This window comes from Euleptes europaea, chromosome 6 (genome assembly GCF_029931775.1).
Source record: "Euleptes europaea isolate rEulEur1 chromosome 6, rEulEur1.hap1, whole genome shotgun sequence".
Taxonomy (NCBI): Eukaryota; Metazoa; Chordata; class Lepidosauria; order Squamata; family Sphaerodactylidae; genus Euleptes; species Euleptes europaea.
The window spans coordinates 16,168,414-16,193,335 of NC_079317.1; the positions used below are offsets into that span (position 1 = coordinate 16,168,414).

The following is a 24,922-nucleotide window of genomic DNA, read 5'->3' on the forward strand; positions in this document are numbered from 1 at the left end:
TCTGGAGTACCGGGTTTCATTCCCCACTCCTCCACATGAAGCCTGCTGGGTATCCCTGGGCTAGTCACAGTTCTCTCCGAACTCTCTCAGCCACACCTACCTCATAGGTTGTCTGTTGTGGGGAGAGGAAGGGAAGGAGACTGTAAGCCGGTCTGATTCTCCTTAAAAGGTAGAGAAAGTCGCCATAAAAACCCCCAACTCTTCTTCTCCTTTACAGGACAATAAAGCTAACACCTGTCATCTTTTTTTTTTGGTTTGCAGGAGCCCGAAGGACCCCCTGTTCAGTCACATACTCCTGCCATCCATTGGTCCGTACTCTGTTCCCAGGATAGGCAGCGCCCAGCATGCGCACCAGAACATTTTGATGGGTTGGCAACCATAGCCAGATCTTTGTCCAACCGAGGCACCAGCTACACAACTAGGAACAGAGGTGCAGTAGAAGGCAACAGTAGAAGGCCACTGTTAGTTGTCATTCTCTCCCAGGCCTGCACAAGGCGACCCCACCGAGACTGGGGGACTTGGCTTGCTCTGAAGAGGTCTTCTCATACTTAAAGGAACCTACTCATCCGACCCAAAGGCCTTGGGCAGCATCACACTGACAAAGCTAAAAACAATCCTAATAGCCCGACTCCAGGCTTGGACTCATTTATTCATATTAATACACCTTGCTATAACTTGTGGGGGGAAATCTCTGCTACAGCCAAAGTGTTCAAAGCCTGCTAGGAGCACTCTCAGTTTCTCTCCGGTAGGTATATTTGCCCTCTCTTGAAGGCAAACCCCTACTAAGACTGGCAGCAGCTCTCCAGGGTCTCAGGCAGAGGTCTTTCACATCATCTCCCGCCAGATTCTTTAACTGGAGATGCCGGGGATTGAACCTGGGACCTTCTGCATGCCAAGCAGATGCACTACCACTGAGCCACCGCCCCTCCCTGTGTGTTTCAATGCCAGGATAGAATCTCAACAGCAGCAGTAAATTACCAGGATCTTGATTTGGGAAGGGGGGGAAGCACCCATGATTTGTGGGGGTGAGGCAACAACATCCGAGAACAGTGTCCTCCCCGGCATTTACTCTTTGCTTACTAGAATGCTAAAAATATTGCCTGTGGAAAGAGGGGGGACAGCACGTCCTTCAAGCCAGGGAGCACGTGGGCGAGCTGTCGTTTCGCTGACAAGGAAAATGGGAGGGTTTGGCTCTCAGAGGAAGCGGGGGGGGGGACGGCTCTTGATTCATTACCACCACCACCCAGATTGTGAAAGTCACAGCAGCAGCCATCAGGTTGTGGTGACAGACAATTTCTTGTACTACGCCACCAGCACGGAGATGCCGTTCCTTTCTTGGGAAGGGTGGTTTGGCTGAAAGAAAAGAACACGGCATTCTGTACAAGTCGGCGGGAAAACCTAACGGGCACAGAATCTGCTTTTCCAATAATGGCTACTTTGGAGAGCGAGGGGCTGTGGCTCAGTGGTAGAGCATCTGCTTGGCATGCAGAAGGTTCCAGGTTCAATCCCTGGCATCTCCAGTTAAAGGGAGTAGGAGATATGAAAGACCTCTGCCTGAGACCCTGGAGAGCCGCTGCTGGTCTGAGTAGACAATACTGACATTGATGGACTGAGGGTCTGATTCAGTTTAAGGCAGCTTCATGTGTTTGTGTGGTCATGAGTGTGGTGGAGTGGTTAAGAGTTCCAGGCTGGTATCTGGGAGATCCAGGTTCGAATCCCTACTCTACCTGATCAGGGTAAAAGAAATCTATCTAAAGTTCATTTAGACATGAAAACCAAAGTACATCAAACAGTCCAAATGGCTTATGGCAAAAGGTAAAGGTCCCCTGTGCAAGCACCGGGTCATTCCTGACCCATGGGGTGACGTCACAGCCTGACGTTTACTAGGCAGACTTTGTTCACAGGCTGGTTTGCCATTGCCTTCCCCAGTCATCTACACCTTACCCCCAGAAAGCTGGGTACTCATTTTAGGGAACCTCGGAAGGATGGAAGGCTGAGTCAACTCGAGCCGGCTACCTGAAACCCACTTCCGTTGGGATCCAACTCAGGTCATGAGGAGAGCTTTTGACTGCAGTACTACAGCTTACCGCTCTGTGCCATGGGGCTCTTATATTTACATTATAAATGCATATAAGTTTTATTCTGTTTTAACTATCATGGCTATCTCTAAAGGATCTCGGCGATTCTGCTGAGTTCCATTTCTAGCCCTGCCCTGAATGCAGAACTGCAGTTGCCCAGAAGAGGAAATCACCAGTAAGTCCCCCAGAGAACATTACGATCATCAAATAATAACTTGCTGGTGGTCCTCGACCAGGGCCAGGGCCTTTTCTCCCCTGGCCCCCGTCTGGTAGATTAGCCTCTCTAATGAGACCAGGGACCTTAAGGAATTCCGCAGGGCCTGCAAGACAGAGCTGTTCCACCAGGCCTACGGCTGAGGTCAGCTATGGTCTTTTCCATCAATACTGGCCTCCCTACCTCCCCCCCCCATCACTGACATCTGGATTTTTTAATTATTATGTGGGGGGCTCTAACTGCCCACTGAGGTATTGCACAGCTTCTCCTTCCTCCTCCCCAGGCTTCGGACGGCCGTCCATTTCCTTCCCCCCTTTTGCTCCCTACCTTTCCACCGTGTAAAGCTACTCCTAATTATTCATGAGTCTAAATGCTGCAGCCATCCTATTATGCAAATTAAATGTTGCATAATTCATTCTCCGCATGGCAGCTGGGCGCTTCCTGCCCAGAATTGAGGAGGGATTGTATTAGATGCCCGACGTTCACTGCTTTTCTTTTTAAAGAAGCTCTCTGCAAAACTCTGTAGCCTTCCTAGGTGAAGCAGACTCATTAGGAAGGGGAGAAAGACAGAAGGCATCTAGCACACGTAAACTTGTGGGATTCTGTAAGTACCGGCGTGCAAAATGGCCTGGTGGGCTCCAGTCCACAAAAGCTTTTGCTGGAATGAAATTCTGTTAGTCTTTAAGGAGCCACCTGTTCATTTTTTTTTGCTGCAACAGACTGACAATGGGCTACACCTCTGGAGTCAATATTCTTGTCAAGCTACTGAGCAGCTTCCCGGAAGAGGGCTTCCACCCACCCAGCTTTCCAGCGGAAACAATCCTATTGATTGTTTTGATGTATACTGTATAATCTTCCTCGAGGCTCAGGGAGACTATAAATATAGTAAATAAAATAAATGAAGCAAAAACAATGTAAGCCAATTTGAGTCCCCATTGGGGGGGGGGGAGAGAAGGAGGAGTTGGTTTTTATATGTGGACTTTCTCTACCACTTAAAGAAGAATCAAACTGGCTTACAATCACTTTCCCTTCCCCTCCCCACAACGGACACCTTGTGAGGTAGGCGGGGCTGAGAGACTGTGACTACCCCAAGGTCACCCAGCTGGCTTCGTGTGTAGGAGTCGGGAAAGAAATCCAGTTCACCAGATTAGCATCCGCCGCTCATGTGGAGGAGTGGGGAATCAAACCCGGTTTCTCCAGATCAGAGTCCACCGCTCCAAACCACCGCTCTGAACCACTACACAATGCTGGTTTATCCTGAAACCAAAACAACGTTATTTTAATTCACAGCCAATCCGATCTGCAATGGTTAATCAGGAACCCAACCTAGCCCCACCTAGTCCCTCCCCTCTCCAAATCCTACCCTCCTCAGGCTCTGCCCCCAAAACGTCCCGCAAAGAGGGACCTGGCAACCCTAATGTGAAACAGGATGTCAGACTATTGGTCTGATCCAACAGGAACCGTCTACGTTTATTCCCCAGAAGCCTATGAAGTATTCTGCATTCTTGCAGAAAACATGCGCAGAGGTTCCTCAGTAGGGAAATTCATGCGGGAAGGGGTCTGCCGGAAGGAAGAATTCAAACCACCGCTCAATGACAAAAGCTTTCACTTTCTAGTTGTAGTAGCCCTACAAGAAGGCCGAGGAGGGGAATAGGTTGCTGCAGCCCGCTAGGACCCCCGCGGCTTCCTGCTCTGAGCAGTACTAAGGCTTGATTCATAATGCAAGCAGCCTAAATTAAAGCAATAGCAAAAAACCCACCATCATCTCTACCATTCAAATTCCCACCTCACAACATGAAAATTTAAAACCTTTCACAAACTCAATTATAACGCAGCATGCTTCTGCCTAGCATCAAGGGCTTTAGAGGACATTAACCACAAAGGGAACGTATGGACGAGCTGAAAATCAGAAATCTGCACAAAAAGGGGCACTCAGGAGGTTTGTTAAAACAATCCATGGATTATCCACTCAGGGCTGGTATCAGACAATCACCCCAAGTCTGCTTGAACCAATGCAGCCCTCCCTACCGTGTTTAATAACTATCTTGGGTCACTTGGGAGATCCGCTATTACAACTGATCTCCAGGTGACAGAGTTCAGTTCCCCTGGAGAAAATGGCCGCTTTGGCAATTGGACTCTAAGGCATTGAAGTCCCTCCCCAAACCACGCCTTCCTCAGACTCCACCCCCAAAATCTCCAGGTATTTCCCACCCACAGCTGGCAACCCTCAGGGCTACACTAAACTAGAAACCCTGATATACTAGCTTTCACAGATAAGTGAGGCTTTTTTTAAAAAAATGGGGACATGTTCAATCATGCAATCCCATAAGAACATAAGAAAAGCCCTGCTGGATCCAAGGTCCATCTAGTCCAGCAGTCTGTTCCCACAGTGGCCAACCAGGTGCCTCTAGGAAGCCCACAAACAAGACGACTGCAGCAGCATTGTCCTGCCTGTGTTCCACAGTGTGTGTGTGTGTGTGTGTGTGAAGTGCCGTCAAGTCGCAGCCGATTTATGGCGACCCCTTTTGGGGTTTTCATGGCAAGAGACTAACAGAGGTGGTTTGCCAGTGCCGTCCTCTGCACAGCAACCTTAGTATTCCTTGGTGGTCTCCCATCCAAACCAGGGCTGACCCTGCTTAGCATCTGAGATCTGATGAGATCAGGCTAGCCTGGGCCATCCAGGTCAGGGTGTGTTCCACAGTACCCAATATAATAGGCATGCTCCTCTGATCCTGGAGATAATAGGTATGCATCATGACTAGTAGCCATGGACAGCCCATGAACTCCATGAACATGCCCACTCCCCTCTTAAAGCCGTCCAAGTTGGCATCCATCCCCACATCCCCCCTTCCCTGAAGTCCCCTCGCCTTTCAACGAGTCCTCCGCATTCTGGCCAACTGAATTCCAAAAGGGATTGATAATGCTGATCTGCTTTACCTGACTGTTGGAAGGATTATCAAGGGAAATGCACACGAGGGACTCTGAACAAAAAAGCAGCGTAGGTGTTAAGCATAACAGCTGAAGCGACAGAGCCCCCAGAAGGACTGAATCCATTTTTTAGAACATATACATGGAGCCAGTGACTACGGTACCCTCAATGCAAAATCACACAGTGACCCGGTGAGATTCAATAATTCCCCTATTTTTCTTCCTCTGTTGTGTCATGACGCAAAAGAGGCCATGAGCCAGCTTGATGCAGTAGTTACAGCAGGGGTCCTCAACATGGTGCCTGTGGGCGTCACTGTGCCCGCTGACTCTTTTTCTGGCACCTGCCAAGCGTTTTTAGGAAGTGGTAGGGCTTTTGCTCAGCAAGGCTTCCGATTGACTACTGGAGATTCGATTGTCCATGCTGATTTTTTAAAACGTTGCTTTGGCAGCAGCTGCCACCACATCACAAGGATCTACACTGTGTTACTGAGGCAATCATTCTGTGCCTGGTTCCACCTCCCATGGTGGCCGTTTTGTGGCTGAGCCCACCATGCCGTGTCAGAATCCCAAATGTGCCCAAAGGCTCAAAAAGGTTGGGGACCCCTGGGTTACAGTGTCAGACTATGATCTGGGAGGCTCCGGTTCAAATCCCTGCTCTGCCTCGGAGCTTGCAGCATATGCCCTTGGGGCAGCTGGGTTTTCTCAGCCTAACCAGCCTAACCTTGTTATGAGGATAGAATAGAAGAGGGGAGAAGCTCTCGTGCAGCCCTGTGCTCCTTGGAGGACAGGCGGGATAAATACGTACCAAATCCATAAAAGAGCTTACCAGGGACTGCCTAGGGTTGCCAGCTCCGGGTTGGGAAATTCAGAGAATCATAGAGTTGGAAGGGACCACCAGGGTCATCTAGTCCAACCCCCTGCACAATGCAGGAAATTCACAACTACCTCCCACCCTACACCCCCAGTGACCCCTACTCCATGCCCAGAAGATGGTCAAGAATTCCTTGAGATTTAAATTCCTTGAGATTTAGGGGTGGAGCCTGGGGAAATACTTCAGCAAGGTACAATGCCATAGTGTCCGCCCTCCAAAGCAGCTATTTTCTCCAGGGGGACTAATCTCTGTAGTGTGGAGATCAGTTATAATTCCAGGTCTCCAGGTCCTACCTGGGGGACGGCAATTGGTTAAGAGCGGTGGACTCTAATCTGGAGAACCGGGTTTGATCCCCTACTCCTCCACATGAGCGGCAGACTCTAATCTGGAGAGCTGGGTTCGATTCCCCACTCCTCCACATGAAGCCAGCTGGGTGACAACCCTGGCCCAGTCACAGTTCTCTCAGGACTCCCTCAGCCCCACCAACCTCACAAGGTGTCTGTTGTGGGGAGGGGAAGGGAAGGCCGCTTTGAGACTCCTTATAGTCGAGAAAAGCGGGGTATAAAAACCAATTCTTCTTCAAGCTGGATCTCGATTTGAGGGGAAGAGTTCACTTGCACCCCATTCGCAAAAGGAGAGAGACAAGTGGTGCCTGCGAGCACACATGGCCGTATTCTTGCGCTGTGACCTCTGCAAGGAGCGTTAGCTTTCAGTTCCGTTCACTTCTTTCTTTTGGAAAGACAAATTAAATTCAGAGGGCTGTCACTCCAGGCTGATGGAGCATAGGAACAGACCCTACATCCCCAAAAAACAACATTACACAATTCGTGCTTCCATCTTTTTTTTTGTTTAAACATATACAGCCAAGCCACAGGGAGCTTCTCCTTCCCCTTTTCTTTTAAAAACCAGCCTAAAGGGCTTAAATAAGATATTCCGTCAAAACCCAAGGTCAGGTGCCGGGTACAGCAACCTCTGCAGCGAAATGTATTTATCAGCAGATGCTGCAAAGAGAATGGGGGGGGGGGAGTCAGTGCAGGTTTAGGAGACGACGACGACGCAGGATCTGCAGTGCAGCAGATCTTCAACGGGCAAGTGAGGGTTGTCGCTGTCGGAGCAAGAAGCGACACTGGCAGCCGCCATCCAAAGGCATACGGCCGGCTGTACCCCTCCTGCATGTCGACGGCGATAAATCAGGCCTTTCCGCTCAAGCCACAAACCCCAAGGCCCTGCGGTTTCCTTTCTAAATTCTTGCAGCTCTCTGTGCAACATGACAGGTTGTTAAAATGAAGGGGGGTGGGTGGAGGAAGAGAGGTCAAAGCAATCCGGGCAGGAAAGCGGCGATAGATGTCCATGTAACAGACCATTAACCTCCGGCCTGTTAAAATAATGAAGTGCAGCTATTCCGAGCATGGGGCTGAGTCACTTGCGAGGGGGAAGAAAGCCCTCTCCGGTCTTGTTAAAGATTTATGGAATGTGTAAATTAGAAATTAACACCCACTTTCAAATAATTGTTATGTGATCTCGGGGGGGGGGCAGCAACAGACTAAGAAGGAGATGATGTAGAGGTCTGATCTAATTGCACCTTCCTCTTCTGGGATGAGCACTGCTACTAGTCTTATCCCTTGCCGACGACACACCTAGGCCAGGATTCCAAAGAGAGGCCTTCAGATCATTACCTAGGGTTGCCAGGTCCCTCTTTGCCATTGGTGGGAGGTTTCTGCGGCGGAGCCTGAGGAGGGAAGGGACTTCAATGCCATGGAGTCCAATTGCCAAAGCGGCCCTTTTCTCCAGGGAAAGTGACCTCTGTCGGCTGGAGATCAATGTAAGAGCAGGAGATCTCCAGGTAGTACCTGGAGGTTGGCAACCCTATCATTACCTGTTACATCCTTTTTGCCCTTCTCCCTCCCTTGTAGGGTTGCCGGCGTGGTGTAGCGGTTAAGAGGGGCGGACTCTAATCAGGAGAACCAGGTTGGTTTCCCTACTCCTCCACATGAAGCCTGCTGGGTGACCTTGGGCTAGTTACAGTTCTCTCCAAACTCTCTCAGCCCCACCTACCTCACAAGGTGCCTGTTGCGGGGAGAGAAAGGGAAGGTGATTGTAAGCTCCTTTGAGACTCCTTAAAAACAGAGAAAAGCAGAGAAAAACTCTTCCTCTTCTTGTTGCCAACCTCCAGGAATGACAATTGATCTCCAGGCCATAGAGATCCGTTTCCCCAGAGGGTTGAAGGATGGACTCTATGGCATTATACCCTCCTGAGTTCTCTCCACAAGCCCTGCCCTCACCAGGCTCCACCCCCCCCCAATCTCAAGAATCAGCAATCCTATTTAAAATCTACCCTGATGAAGAGTTCTGGAAATCTCACAAGATTGCCTGATGGCCAGTGTCTATTCTGGTGGGTCCACATACAAAAATTCTTCTTTAGACCATGGGAGCTGCCTGCATCTTAATCTGGGTGACAGTTTTTAACACCGTTCAAATGGAGGAGGAGGGACCCTTGCCTCTGACAGAAGAAGTGAAGTGAAATAGCTGTGCGTTTTGTGTGCATGAGAGAAAACGGAGGAAGGGAACGGGAAGACGTGCCAAAGTTCTAATTTATGCTCCTATTTTAGCAACCACTAACTACGCACAACAATCCTAGATCAAAACACAGATCCGAGAAAGAACATCTAGAGATTTTATACAGGCACATCTAAGCCATGCAAAGCTAGACCACTTGAGATGGGAAAGGGGGGGGGGAATTACGCTCTGCAAGTCAAAACCATAAAGCGGAAATTTGCAATTTATCCTTTCCTTCTGGGATGCAATGCACGGCAGACTTCGAGTTACTGTGAACAAACTTGGTATTCTGCAAGGGGTAATTTAAGTGGGCCCTGACTAGGATGGCCAAAGCTAGCCTGATCTCATCCGATCTTGGAAGCTAAGCAGGGCTGGTCCTGGTTAGTATTTGGATGGGAGACCACCAAGGAAGTCCAGGGGGGCTACACAGAGGTGGGCAATGGCAAACCACCTCTAACAGCTTCTTGCCCTACAGGGTCGCCGTAAGTTGGCTGCCACTTGACGGCACTTTCCACCACAGATCAAAGTGGGCTGTCCAAGCCACAGAAGACTTCAACGTTCACACTAGCTCAGGAGTGGATAGAACAAGGGTGAATCATAGAATCATAGAGCTGGAAGGGGCCATACAGGCCATCTAGTCCAACCCCCTGCTTAATGCAGGATCAGCCTAGAGCATCCCTGACAAGTGCTTGTCCAGCCTCCACTTAAAGGCTGCCAGTGAGGGGGAGCTCACCACCTCCCTAGGTAGCTGATTCCACTGTCAAAACTCTTAACTGTAAAAATATTTTTTCCTAATATTCAGCCGGTACCTTTCCGCCTGCAATTTAAACCCATTATTGCGAGTCCTATCCTCTGCTGCCAAAAGGAACAGCTCCCTGCTCTCCTCTAGTGTCAGCCTTTCAAATACTTAAAGAGAGCAATCATGTCCCGTCCCCCCAACCTCCTCTTCTCCAGACTAAACATTCCCAATTCCCTCAGCCTTTCCTCGCAGGGCTTGGTCTCCAGGCCCCTGGTCATCCTCATCGCTCTCCTCTGCACCTGCTCCATTCTGTCCACATCCTTTTTGAAGTGAGGCCTCCAGCTCAACTCTGAATGTGGGGATTCAGGTGTAAACATATCATGACCATTCAGGGACCGACTGAGAATTTTCACATTTCAGAGTAAGGACACAGCAGAATATGCCCAGAATGCTCACCAATGGCACCTCTGGCATCTTGTGCGATTAAAAAAAGAGAGACAATATGCAGATTACACAAATCAAATATGTAAAAACCCCTGCCTTCTAGTCCAGGGTGTATTTTCAAGTCAGCCCCCCTCCCCCCGGCTGAACACATTGCTGATTCCCAGGCTGTGTGTCTCAAGTACCCTAACAGCAGTGGTTTTCAAGAGAACCGCCAGACGCATCTTGTCATGGAAATGCTCAGCTAGATCTACTAAATTATTCAGACGATAATAATTAAATACAGAGCAGAGAAGTCACAAGAGCATTGTGCCTATCACGCTGGAGCATATGAATAAGTTAGGAGTGCTACCCCATGTGAATTAGCAGTTTGTACAGCCTCCATGAGGAAAGAGGCAGCACACAAAGGTACCAGTAGGACATTCTTGGTATCTGCTCCCTGCAGCATTAAAGTTACTCCACGTTGCATGATCCCATGTAGGGGAAGGGACTGTGGCTCAGTGGCAAAGCAACTGCTTTGCAAGCAGAAGGTCTCAGGTTCAATCCCTGGCATCTCTGGTTGCAAGGATCATGTAGGAGGTGATTACAAAAACCTCCACCAGAGCACCTGGAGAGCCACTACCACTCAAGAGTAGACAAAACTGAGAATGATAGACCAAAGGTCCAGTTGGTATAAGGCAACTTCCAGTGTTCATGATCCACCCCAGTACTTAGAAGATGAAAAATTGAGCATGATAGATCAATGGCCTGATTGGTATAAGGCAACTTCATGATCCACCCCAGGTTCATACAAGATGAAAAATTGAGCATGATAGACCAATGGCCCGGTTGGTATATGGCAACTTCCAGTGTTCATGATCCACCCCAGTATTTAGAAGATGAAAAATAGAGCATGATAGATCAATGGCCTGATTGGTGTAAGGCAACTTCATGATCCACCCCAGGTTCATACAAGATGAAAAATTGAGCATGATAGACCAATGGCCCGGTTGGTATAAGGCAACTTCCTGAGTTCATGATCCACCCCAGTTCATAGAAAATGAGATACTGAGCATGATAGACCAATGATCGGATTGGTATAAGGCAACTTCCTGAGTTCATGATCCACCCTAGTTCATGGAAGATGAAAAACTGAGCATGATAGACCAATGGTTGGATTGGTATAAGGCAACTTCACGATCCACGCCAAGTTCATACAAGACAAAAAAATTCATTGTCATGACCTGTTATCTCATAGGAAGTTCATCCCCCTGGCAAGTACCTGGGGCTTGGCTCTGCTCGCTTCTGGAAGCCAGGAAATTTCCCTGTAAGTTAAACGGCCAATTCGCCCCTGATGGAGTAATTAAGGCCCCAAACATTTATGCCACAAAACCAAGCTCCCTACAGCTGAGTAACAGTTTATCCAGCATTCCATTCCAGCTCCACAGTCATTAGCATGAAAGAGTTCTGAAAATTGTAAATCTCTACGCACACACACATCCGCTCTCGACAAAATGTCAGAGAGCACTTATTCTCCACCCCGCCCCGGTTATGTTACTATGCCTTCCCACACACTTGTCGCTCAGCTAGAATGTGCTTGATAGAAGTTCAAAACGCTTTTTTTTATATTCTGCACATGCCAACAAAGGAAAAACCTGTGGGAGAAAGATGTTTTCCCTGCTTCCAGATCTCTCTTGCCTTTCTTTTACTTCATACCTGAAGCTCTCATTTCCCCCACCTTTTAAAAAAAATCTTAACGGACCTTAGCAACAACAGGCCTAGCGTTTTAGTACAAGAATGACGTGACTTAAAAAAATAGGAGCCCAGTACAAGTATCAGCAGCATTCCCTACAGAGGAAACTAGCAGGTTTTTAATTTCTGTCTCTCTGTCTGTCTTGGCAGTTACATATTTTCTGCCCTATGCATAACCTGGCAATATTTTGTTTTTAATTGCAGCTTTCGTTTATCTAAAAAACTGCATCTGGAGTACTCTTGATTGTTACAATGTAAGGTTGAAAAATGCGTGGGCATTATCTGATGAACTGGGCAGGCCCCTTTGCATCGCCTATTACCTGATCCTTTTTAACAAGAGATGCAGGGGATTGAACCCAAGACCTTCTGCATACCAAGCAGATGCTCTGCTGCGGAGCCACAGAGCCTTTTGTTCAGTTCCACTTTCCAATCCATACAGGGCACAACACTATAAACAATGCAAGTACATATAATGCACCAGAATGCAAACTTGGGCGTATGCACAGAGAATCAAGTAGGCCCACGCACAAAGGCAGGCGTTTGCTCTCATGTAGGCATGGACAATAGAATGGAGCAGAGAAGAGAGGCTCTGGCCTCCCCCCCTCCCAAGGCAGACAAAAATAGCATGCAAAATGAGATGGAATTTGCCTTCTGTTTTCTCCACTAAAAAGTTCCAATCATTTGCTAGGGAAAGCTTTCGCTAGTTATTGTAGGCTGCTATGCATTCCACAGATATTGAATGAATCCCCCAAATGAGGAATTTACTATTTGATACAGAATTCAGCTTTTTAAAAAGCAAAGTAAAGCTACTAGTTCTCAAGACTGCAAGAACATGTGAAATCTCAGATGCTGAAGGATGCCGGCGGGGGGGGGGGGGGAGAGATTGTATAGCACTCAGGATATGGAATTTCATGGTCCTGCACAGTCCCCCCCTCTCAAGTGGGATTATGCAAATATCCCTAATTTGCATAATTTATGCAAGACAAAGCATTATGCTTTTCCCATTGCAGTTCTGGGGGGAGGGGGTGCCAAGTGGCAAAATTGTCATTTCGGTAGGAAAAAAGCCAGCAGCACCTTAAAGACAAACAACATTTCTGGCAGGGTATGAGCTTTCGTGAGTCATAGCTATCTGAAGAAGTGAGCTGTGGCTCACGACAGCTCATACCCTGCCAGAAACTTTGTTAGTCTTTAAGGTGCTACTGGACTCCTGCTTTTTTCTACTGCTACGGACAGACTAACATGGCTACCCATCGTGATCTATATCATTTCAGTGCAAGAGTCCAAACATCCCTTTTACAAGCAGCAGCCTCTTTCTCATCTACTTTTCAAAATTGTTTTGACAACTGGCTTCTAAATAGCTGGATAAGGAGAGGCGCGCTATTTTTTTGTTTCCTTTTCATCCAGAATGTGTCTGATGATGCTGTGCATATATCAAAGAAGATGGGGCTGGAGCCCTGATCTGGATCGCCCAGGCTAGCCTAATCTCATCGGATCTCAGAAGCGAAGCAGGGTCAAACCCTGGTAAGTATTTGGATGGGACACCACCAAGGAATACCTGGGTCGTGACGCGGAGGCAGGTGATGCCAAACCACCTCCAAAGGTCTCTTGCCTCGAAAACCCCATAAGGGGTGGCCATAAGTCAGCTGTAAGGCAAAAAAGGGGGGCTGGAACAAGCCCTAGAACAAGACAGGCTTTCCAGACCTCTATTTATTTATTTAGATATTTATACCCTGCTTTTGTCTCCAAGTAGCTTATAACATAGTTCTCCGTTCCTCCAGGGTAACTGAGAGGGAGTGACTGGACCAGGATCACCCAATGAGCTGCCGTGGCAGAGCGGGGATTCGAAGCTGGGCCTCTCAGATCCTAATTTGGCACTCTTAACCCCTACATCTGTATTCCATACCACACAGTACGTTCTAGCATATTTCCCCTCCCCAGACACAAGATATTCTCTCCTCCACCATCATTTCCCTAAGCCAGCGTGGTGTAGTGGTTAAGAGCGGTGGTTTGGAACGGTGGAGTCTGATCTGGAGAACCGGGTTTGATTCCCCACTCCTCCACACAAAGCCAGCTGGGTGACCTTGGGCTAGTTACAGCTCTCTTAGAGATCTCTCAGCCCCACCTACCTCATAGGGTATCTGGTGTGTGGAGGGGAAGGTGATTTTAAGCAGGTTAGATTCTTCCTTAAGTGGTAGAGAAAGCTGGCATATAAAAACCAACTCTTCTTCTTCTCATCCCTTATCGCTCCCCATCCTTGCCAGAATCTCAAAGCCTCCATAAGAGATTTGACACAAAATGATGCCTATGCAAAGCAAAAAATGTTTTGCCGTCAAGTTACAGTCGATTTATGGAAACCCCATAGGGTTTTCAAGGCAAGAGATGGTTCAGAGATGGTTTTGTCATTGCCTTGCTCTGCGTAGCAACCCTGAACTTCCTTGCTAGTGTCCCATCCAACCAGGGCCAACCCTGTTTAGCTTCTGATATCTGACGTGGTTGGGCTAGCCTGGGCTATCCATATCAGGGCATGCAAAGTATACTACAAGACAAACAAATGCACATTTAACATACTAGCATCTTATATTTCAATGGCCTCATCTGGGCTTTCCAGTGGAAGAACATGGAGGGTTTCTTTGGCAAGACAGTCATCTCCCACTTTACCTAAAGTGACGAAACAGATAACTTACCTTCTCGTTTCAACGCCGATTTGGCATGCCTGATCGCTTCCCACGGCGACGGAATATCCAGAAACACTGCATCAGCAACGTCAGCGACTCCAAACCCCGTCTTGCAGACATCCTGGTTCTTCACAGTCACCAAATGGTCCACCTGGTGCTCTTGAAACTCCTTGGTGGCTTTCTCTGCTCTCTGCTGATGAAACTCCACGGTGTACAGATGCCCCGTAGGAGAGATGGTCCGGATTATAGCGTGGGAGAGGGAACCACTTCCGGTACCTGAAAACAAAGAGTGCAGCTCTTGATAAGACCCGCTTTTTAAAGCAAAAAGTGGTACATTTACAGGGCAACATCTGTGGTTTACAGTATTCATAAAATGCTCCTCCAACACCGCATTCAAAAGAATCAACTTTCTTCCAGTTAGCTTTCTTCATTGTCCAACTTTCACACCCATACATAGTAATGGGGAATATTATGGTATGAGTTATCATGATCTCGGTTACCAGAGACACATCCTTACACTTAAGGATCTTTTCTACCCCCTTCATGGCTGCCCTGTCCAATTCTTATATAAAAAAAACATTTTGAGTGAATAAAACCTTGTCTTAAGAAGTACTGTCATTCATTCCAAAAAAGAAAATGTCTCCAGGAAGCTTTCCCCCCCCCCCCCAGTGCTCCACAGAATTTCCAATTCTTCACTGCGTTTAAACAAGAAAAAAAAATCTCCTCAGGTTCCTCCCCTCCCCAATAGGGCCTTCCAATCAAATCAGTTTTTTTTCCACAGAGGGGCAGTGTGGTGTAGCGGTTAGAGTGTCAGGCTAAGATCTGGGAGACCCAGGTTCATGTCCTAATTGGGCCATGGAAGCTCTCTGGGTGACCATGGGCCAGTCACACGCTCTTGGCCTAACCGACCTCATAAGAACATAAGAAAGGCCCTGCTGGATCAGACCAAGGCCCATCAAGTCCAGCGGCCTGTTCACACAGTGGCCAACCAGGCGCCTCTAGGAAGCCCACAAACAAGACGAGTGCAGCAGCACCATCCTGCCTGTGATCCAAATCACCTAATATAATAGGCATGCTCCTCTAATCCTGGGCAGAATAGATATGCATCATGACTAGTATCCATTTTTACTAGTAGCCATGAATACCCATCTCCTCCATGAACATGTCCACTCCCCTTTTAAAGCCTTCCAAGTTGGCAGCCATCACCACATCCTGGGGAAGGGAGTTCCACAATTTAACTAGGGGGCAGGGAGTTCCACAACTTAACATAAGACTGCTGCAAGGATAAAATGGAGGAAAACAGAATGATGTAAGCCTCTTTGGGTCCTAATTGGGGAGAAAGGCAGGGCATCAATGAAATTTAAAAAATCATCTCTGTATACTTGGAAGCCTGAGACACGGGGGAACAAAAAGGATACTTCCCCCAACTGTTTTCTTTTCGCCGTCCACTCCATATAACTAAAAAAAATGTCCACATCCCCAAAGCGTCTCCCCTGTTGTTCCCCAGTAGGGCAATGCTGTTAGGAATGCTGAATTCACACATGTGAATTCTCACCTCTCCCTCCAAGCACTTCCCTGCTCTACTGAGGAAACAATGAGGCCTCTGTAATTTTGCTGTCACGCTGCACCATCTTACCTATCGATCGCAGTCCGTGCCAACGGCAGCACGGTGCCAGCAGCTCGCGGGACCAGCACACTGAGCGATGAAGTCTCTCGTCAGAGAGCACAAACACATGGCTGGGGACTTCCACCATCCCGGAGAGCGTCATGGTTTTGCTTCCCGGAGGGCTTAGCGTTACACCTGCTTTGGGCCCCTTCCCATCTTTCCCCAGAAGCAAACAGAAGGGATGTCAAAACAGCAGGAGCGGAGGGGAAAACCATAGGCAGCAGCTTGGCTCACGGATCTAGTTTCCCACTCGATATTCTTGTACATATTTAATAGCCTTCCTTTTGAAAATCTGCTCCTAAACCGCCAGGGAAGATACTGTTCTTCTTCCCTTTCGAGGAACCCCCCGTTAAGATTGACTTTGGCTCGCTGCCTGGATCTGGGGATTCATCCAAAATTCTGTGCATGCAATAGCCCAGAATCGAATGTTAGGATTTGGTTATTGTTTGTTTCGATGGCAGGCACTTGTGGTTCTTAGGAACAGGACAATCCCATTTGGCAGCAGAAGGCAATTGGCTGAATCAGCACTAAAAAAAAAAAAAAGCTGCCCTGAAAACAGGTCAGAAAAGGGAGGATATTGGCGAAGAAGAAGAGGAGTTGGTTTTTATATGCCGACTTTCTCTACCACTTAATGCAGAATCAAACCAGCTTACAATCACCTTCCCTTTCCCTCCCCACAACAGACACCCTGTGAGGTGGGCAAGGCTGAGAGAGCTGTGACTTGCCCAAGGTCACCCAGCTGGCTTCGTGTGGAGGAGTGGGGAAACAAATCCAGTTCACCAGATTAGCATCCGCCACTCACATGGAGGAGTGGGGAATCAAACCCGGTTCTCCAGATCAGAGTCCCTCACTCCAAACCACCGCTCTTAACCACGACACCACGCCAGCTCTCTGACTTTCATGGTCTACCGCAGGGGTCCCCCAACTCTTCAAGCCTGAGCCTCTGGCATTCTGACACGGGGCGGTGGCCACCGTAGGAAGAGGAGCCAACCACAACATTTCAGGGAGTGAGGCGATGCATAGCTCTAATGGTAACCCTTCAACGTTTCAGGCAGAAACTCTGCTTAACAAGACGCCTCTTAAAATAAACACACACAGCAACACAGGGAAGGTCCTTGTGCTGTGGGGGCAGCTGCTGCTGAAGCAATTCTTTGAAACTGTACACCCAATCAGATTTCCAACGGCCCATCAGAAAGCCTGCTTGACAAAAGCCCCAGCTGGCCCTGCCCACTTTCTAAGAGCACTTGGCAGACACCAGGAAATGTGATGGGGGCCACCATGGAGACCCTTAGTCTACCGAGTCCAGCATCCTATTTCCAACAAACGGTCAACTAGTCACATCTAAGGCATGAGGGCAACATCTCTGGCTCCTGGTATTCAAAAGTATACTGACTCTGAAGCTGAAGATTCCATCGAACTACTGTGCCCATATTAATTCAGACCTATCCTCCATGAATTTGCCTAAAACTGTGATGCTTAATTTTTAATTTGCTACCATCCACCAGGTATACCATCCACCAGGAGCTCCGTGTGTCAGAATGGAAAGCTGCAGGACTGCAGTCAAAAACTCTGCTCACAACCTGAGTCCGATCCTGACAGAGTCGGTTTCAGGTAGCCTGCTCAAGGTTGACTCAGCCTTCCATCCTTTTGCAGTCGGTAAAATGTGTCCCCAGCTTGCTGTGGGTAAAGTGTAGACGACTGGGGAAGGCAATGGCCAACCACCCTGTAAACATAGTCTGCCTAGTAAACGTTGGGACGTGACATCAACCCATGGGTCAGTAATGACCGGGTGCTTGCGCAGGGAACTACCTTTACCTACCAGGTATACAACATTATCATTCAATGACCCTGCCCCAATCCACAAGAAAAAAAAATCCGGATATGGAAACCACCTCTGTTCATCTCTAGCCTTGAAAACCCTATGGGGTCGCCATAAGTCTGCTGTGACTTGACAGCACTTTCCAGCCAGGTTGACATTCTCAAGATTCATGCAGTTGAAAGAACCTGAGGATGTATGCAACTCTGTTTTGCACACCATGTGCAGATGTTGCATACTATGTGCAGAACGGTTGCAGAGAATACCCTGCAGACGTTCTGTCCAGATCAGTAATGCGCTTTCCTTTTGGCATAGCATGGCTCTGCAGGCGGCCCCATCCTTCAAACGCTGTCACTGTTCTTGCCAATGTACCCATTGATATGAGAACAAAACATCTGAACCGCACAACCTAGTATAAATTAGTACTCCTCCAAGACTCTGGAGATAACAGGAGAGCGCCTGAGTGCTATACAGTTGGCCTCTAACTGACGCGCACCCAAACACACACCCAGAGGATATCAGCTGACAATATTTCTCCTGTGTATGCATTTGGAAATCAGAAGGAGATTGAGACTGGGAAGGGCAGCCATGAAGGAGCTAGAAAAGATTCTGAAGTGTAAGGATGTGTCACTGGCCAACAAGATTAAGTTAATGCATGCCATCATATTCCCTATTACTATGTATGGGTGTGAAAGCTGGACGTTGAAGAAAGCTGATAGGAAGAAAGTAGATTCCTTTGAAATGTGGTGTTGGAGGAGAGTGTTATGGATACCCTGGACCGCCAAAAAAACAAATCAGTGGGTTTTAAATCAAATCAAGCCGGAACTGACCCTAGAAACTAAAATGACTAAACTGAAGCTACTGTATTTTGGTCACATTATGAGAAGACAAGAGTCACTGGAAAAGACAGCCATGCTAGGAAAAGTTGAGGGCAGCAGGAAAAGAGGAAGACCCAACGAGAGATGGATTGACTCAATAAAGGAAGCCACAGCCCTCAATTTGCAAGACCTGAGCAAGGCTGTCAAAGATAGGACAATTTGGAGGATGTTGATTAACAGGGTCGCCATGAGTCGGAAGCGACTTGACGGACTTAACACACACACACATGCATTTGGAGTTCTTCACTCAGCTCAGCTTCAACCCAGGCTATGTATGGGCGAGGCTAACTGTTACTGTTTTAAATAGAATGTCCTTTATTATTGTTATTGTGAAAGATGAGAGCTGCCCCTGAGCCCGGCCATGGTCGGGGAGGGGTACCAATCAAACAAACAAGTAAATATTCCAAGTTCCTAATTCAGTGTTCAGGTACAGGAAGTGGGATTTGAACAGGTCTGCGCCTCAGAGTAAACTCTGACTAGGATCTGATTTTAGCCTCCTCCCGGAAAGATATGCCATCATCTTAACAATGGCAGGGATGTTATCTCATGCGCCCAGAGACCGAGACCGGGATCACAGCCAGTAATCCAAGACCCCGCAGTGGTTTCTCTGAGCATGCAGGGGAGAAGGGCAACCTCTGAATTATGGGTTGCATAAACAAGCCTTTAGTCATGTGATTGGCATGGTCAGGGCTGAAGCATACGGTACATTATGAAACAGCAGAAAACCCCAAGTCTGCCATTACACTCAATCAACACAGAGTATATTTCTGTTCCATTTGCAGGGTAACCTGTAAGAAAAGGTCCCCGATTTGGCATCTTCTGGGCAGCTATGAGTGTATCAGGCGTAGAAGCAAGCACGGTGTAGTGAACAGAGTGTTAGACTACATCTGAATCCCCACTCCGCCACAGAATCTCGTTGGGTGATTTAGGCTGGTCTATGTGCCAGTGTGGTGTAGTGGTTAAGAGCGGTGGTTTGGAGTGGTGAACTCTGATCTGGAGAACCGGGTTTGATTCCCCACTCCTCCACATGAGCGGCAGAGGCTAATCTGGTGAACTGGATTTGTTTCCCCACTCCTCCACATGAAGCCAGCTGGGTGACCTTGGGCTAGTCACACTCTCTTAGCCCCACCTACCTCACAGGGTGTCTGTTGCGGGGAGGGGAAATGAAGGCGATTGTAAGCCGGTTTGATTCTTCCTTAAGTGGTAGAGAAAGTTGGCATATAAAAACCAGCTCTTCTTCATCTACACCCTCGCTTTCGTGTCCCTTGTGACACACCTCGGAACGGAGCCTTGTTACTCACCGTGAGGGCTCCTTCTGTTCTGGGGTCGAAGGGCATCTTGCAGAGGGCGGGTATTACCATCACGTGCCCAGGGAGGCAGGAACAAAAATTCAACTTCCTGTCTCCCTGGGCGGGAAACCCGCTAGTTCCACTTTTCAGACTCACCGAGCTAAAGGAGACAGGTAAGTACAGAAAAACAACCACAGCAACCAGATACAACAGGGTAAACAGGGTAAATTCTGCTGCGCCTGATCCCGTATAGGGGCTTTCATGGCCGCTTTCATACGCCCATGTAAGCCAGAGCGTTCCCCGCTTTCTTGACCTTCCCCACTGCTTGGATGAACTGAGGGGGAAATATACTCAGCGCTTTGCAATAGGGGTGAGATGGAATCCCTGAAGGCCTGCATCATCTGAACCTGCCTATCTAACACACCACTGAATAAATTAATCACTTCCCGCCGGGAGAGGGGTTCCTCTGACCCGGTCCTCACTACATTACCCTCCGGAGAGCAGGCTGGTTCAGAAATCACAGCGTCCTCTAAATGCAGGTTCCCAGGACGCCGAAGTGCTTCTGCTGCCTTATCGTGGCTTGTGACGCTTTTCGCACCATTTGGGGGCGGTTGACTAGAGCGCGCCTTTTTTGGCGCGCTGGGTCCTTCGGCGCAGATCAGGAATCAGTTGCCGGTTCACCTGTCGGTCCTGTCTGTGAGCCACGGGGGTGGGGGGGTTGCCTCTTGCCCTTCAACTCGCACCCAAGGGCTTGTGCCTGCGGTTACGCGCAAGCTGCACAAAGAGGAAAGAAAGCTTGGCTCAGATGGAATTTAGCAGCAGCTGCTGGCAAGAAGCAAGTGAGATCTTCCTTGCTTCCTGTCAGCCAGTAGCGAAGTGGGAGAGAGGGACCTATCTGGGTCTCTGCCTGCTTTTGGGGGCTCTGATTTTTGACCCTGAAAGCTGACATCCCTCTTAAAGCTCTCAAAAGCAGGCAGAGATCCAGGATGAGGACTTTGGGTCAAAAATCTGTCCACCCCCTGCACCATGCCTACCTGAATCCCCCTGGCTGGAGAGATGAATGCTACCCTCTCACTGCCACGGTTTTTGGGGATTCAGGGCAAGCCAAGAAGAGTTTCTACCTAACGGCCTAGGCCTCCCCCATAAAAATGTCCACCACTACCACCAGCTCCTTGGGCTCCCTTTTCCTGAGAAGACCCATTCAGCAACGCCCCGCGAGAGCCAGCATCCATCCCAGTAAAACGCATGCAAGCGCAATGCAGAATCGAGGAGCAACATGCATTGCAGAAATCAAGCGAAACCATGTGTTGCCTCAACTCTGTCCCTGTTCACGGGAGCGCCTGCGTTTATAACCCTGGATACACCCAGGTACGCAGAAGGCAAAATGCTGCCCATTTGGAAAGCAAAATGCTGCCCATCCTGAAGAGAAATAAATATTCCAGATATCAGTAATAGAAGTAGAAATAGAATTAGAAAGGAAAGGGGGGGGGGGGAACCCAAAACCAAGTTCCTTCATCTGAGCAACAAAACGCCAGGTGCCCTTCTTAAAAATAGAGAGAGAGAGAAGAAAATCCAGTGGCTCGCTAGGATGCCTTGTTTTAAAATCTCTTAAAAAGTAAACCCGCTCAGCAGCTTAACTGGAACACATTAATCATGGATGTGTGCGGCGGGCTGAACAAGAGCGAAAATCTAGGTTACTTTACACTATTATTAAGACATGTTTCTCAGCTGCCTCCACTGCGGCTTCAAGACTCAGCCTCGCATACAAATGCCATCTGTGAACCGCACAGCCTCAAAGCTCAGAGCCACCTAAAGCAGCCTCCGCCGTTAACAGCCCACTGCCTCGCAGTGAAGCGGATGATTTTTTTCTCTTTGCAAAGAAGTTTGGTACATGAAAACTGCATTCCCAAGTCTAAAGGCCAGGGCTGTTCTGGAGCTGCAGCATCAGCTTGGTTCACCCACATGGCTGCCCAGCTTCAGAGATGTACTACCTTCACAGCTCAGAAATGTCTGTTCAAACCCGGGGGGGGGGGGGGGAGAGGGGGGTTTCTTCCATTTTCTTCTTTCCTTCTAGTGCCATCGCTCATTAGCACAACATTTCTATTCCGACAGTTTGTATTGAGCCAATGCATTTCCCTTGCCACATATTTTTCCAAAAATATATATATATTTTTTAAAAACCTCCTTCCTCCCCACCCCCTTTCTCTCATTTCTAATTCTATTTCTACTTCTATTACTGATAGCTGGAATATTTATTTCCCTCCAGGATCAGATGAGCATGCCCATTATATTTGGTGCTTTGGAAGATAGGCAGGATGGTGCTGCTGCAGTCGTCTTGTTTGTGGGCTTTCTGGAGGCACCTGGTTGGCCACTGTGTGAACAGACTGCTTGACTTGATGGACCTTGGTCTGGCCCAGCATGGCTTTTCTTATGTTCTCCCCGCTAGATTCTGGCAAAACACCTCAATTTTTTTTCCAGCCCTTTGCACAGCTGGATTCGCTTGATTAGCTCTTACCATGGGGCTCCATGGTCGAGCATCTGCTCTGCATGCAGACGGTCCCAGGTTTAATCCCTGGCATCTCCAGTTAAAAGGATCGGGTAGTAGGTGATGGGAAACACTAGACCCTGGAAAGCCAGTGCCAGTCAGAATAGAAAAGACTGACCTTGATAGCCAGTGTAGTGGTTAGAGTGTCAGACTAGGATCTGGGAGACCCAGGTTCGAACCCCCACTTTGCCATGGAAGCTTGCTGGGTGACCTTGGGCCAGTCACAAACTCCCCTCAGGGTTATTGCGAGGAAAAAAATGGAAGAGAAGGATGCAAGCCATTTCAGGTCCTCATTGGGGAGAAAGAAGGGATACAGATGAAATAAGTAAATAAATAAATGGATAGACCAAGTGCTTGACCCACACAGCTTCCTGTGTCTTTATGGGGTCATTTCCTCCAACAGTTACCCTTTTTGCACCCATCCCTGTTTGACTGGTCCCCCGATTCCCTCTCTTCATTGTAGCCCCTGTGTCATGAGGCTATTTTGGCCATAAGCCCCCCCCCCAAAAAAAAATATCACAGGGGGCTGCTGGGGTAAGGGGAAGGTGGGGGAAATCTGCCTGTGTTCTCAGTTCACTGGAGTCAGCTTCAGTCAGAAATAACTGAAAAGTACCCTGTAACTAGGACTTGGGGCAGGGGGAGAAGGAAGGAGTGGGTTGTAGCAAAATGTAAATGTGGAATAAACAGCTAATGCCACATCCCACCAATGCCAACCATGACTTAATCCACCTTATCTTTCTACAAAATACTGCAAGCATTTTACCCATACATACTTATAAATGAGTAAAAAATGAAATGCTAGAAAAAGGGCAGTGGAAGAATCACAGAGTTGGAAGGGACCACCAGGGTCATCTAGTCCAATCCCCTGAACAATGCAAGAAATTTACAAGTGCATCCCCCCACACCCCCAGTGACCCCTACTCCATGCCCAGAAGACGGCCAAGGTCCCCTCCCGCTCATGACCTGCCTAAGGTCACAGAAACAGCATTGCTGACAGATGGCTATCTAGCTTCTGCTTAAAAACCTCCAGGGAAGGAGAGCTCACCACCTCCCGAGGAAGCCTGTTCCACTGAGGAACTGCCCAAACTGTTATAAAGTTCTTCCTAATGTTTAGACGGAAAGAACACACAGACTCCCCCATTTTCCACCTGCCTATCCAAGAGGACATCCTTTCGCTTCAACCAAATATTCTATTACCATGTCTTTCATGACCGGACTCTACGTTTGCCTTCTAAATAGTGCCTTTTCAAGTTCAGCAGGTGTGTGCGACTAACTGAAATTCCCTCCCGTATATTAAACAACTGCTCTCTTTTAGCCGCTTTACGGTGTCCTTTCCAGTTCCTCAAGCTCTCTGCACAATTCACATAAAGTGCCTGTCCCTTAATCTATAATCCACCATTATAATCAAATTTGACAGATGTACTCTTGGGTCAGCAGCATGACCACTTCCTTCGGATTCTCAAAACGCACACCAGAATGGAATGGGAGCTGCGGTCAGCTCAAACACTGCGATGTGCCCCCCACACACAAGGCAGGCCCAAGGATCAAAACTAACAGAATTTTTTGGAAAAAAGGGAGAGAGGTTGCCGCATTGACGCAAATGAAAATACAAACAGAAAAGCTTTGTGAAGAACATTTTGTTTTTATACCCCACTTTTCTCTACTATAAGGAGTCTCAAAGAGGCTTACACAATCCCTTCCTCTCCCCACAATAGGCACCTTGTGACGTAGGTGGGGCTGAGAGAGTTCTGAGAGAATGGTGACTGGCCCGAGGTCACCCAGCAGGCTGCATGTGGAAGAGTGGGGAAGCATAGGGAGGAGTGTTTTAATATGCATGTTAGTTTTATGATGTATTTATGGTGTTTTTTTAATGTTAGCTGCCTTAGCAAAAAAGGCAGCATATAAATGTTGTAAATAAAATTGAAGTTTTATTTGGGGAGGGGCTGTGGCTCAGTGGTAGAGTCTCTGCTTGGCATGCAGAAGGTCCCAGGTTCAATCCCCGGCATCTCCAGTTAAAGGAACTAGGCAAGTAGGGGATGTGAAAGACCTCTACCTGAGACCCCGGAGAGCCGCTGCTGGTCTGAGAAGACAATACTGACTTTGATGGATCAAGGGTCTGATTCAGTATAAGGCAGCTTCGTGTGTTCATGTGTACCATCCAGAACTAATACTGGGAGGGGCTGTGGCTCAGTGGTAGAGCATCTGCTTGGCATACAGAAAATCCCAGGTTCAATCCCCGGCATCTCCAGTTAAAGGGACGAGGCAGGTAGGTGATGTGAAAGACCTCTACCCGAGACCCTGGAGAGCCGCTGCCAGTCTGAATAGACAATACTGACTTTGATGGACCAAGGGTCTGATTCAGTATAAGGCAGCTTCGTGTGTTTGTGTGTGTTCAAGTTGGTCAAGTGTCTCAACACCAGACAGGAGGAACAGGTCCCTTAGAAGACTGAGATCAGAGAAAAGATGTAGTCACCCTTGTGTTAACAATGCCGGAT

The 24,922-nt window shown here is 48.2% G+C and overlaps 1 protein-coding gene across 1 annotated transcript in view; it reads right to left on the bottom strand.

Annotated features, from left to right (window-relative positions):
* The window catches only part of TRMT61A (tRNA methyltransferase 61A), a 38,532-nt gene that overhangs the window by 9,807 nt on the left and 3,803 nt on the right, over positions 1-24,922 (bottom strand). Inside the window, exon 2 of the mRNA XM_056851043.1 lies at positions 14,243-14,509. Coding sequence (XP_056707021.1) covers positions 14,243-14,509 — 267 coding nt within the window. The remainder of the gene's footprint in view (positions 1-14,242; positions 14,510-24,922) is intronic.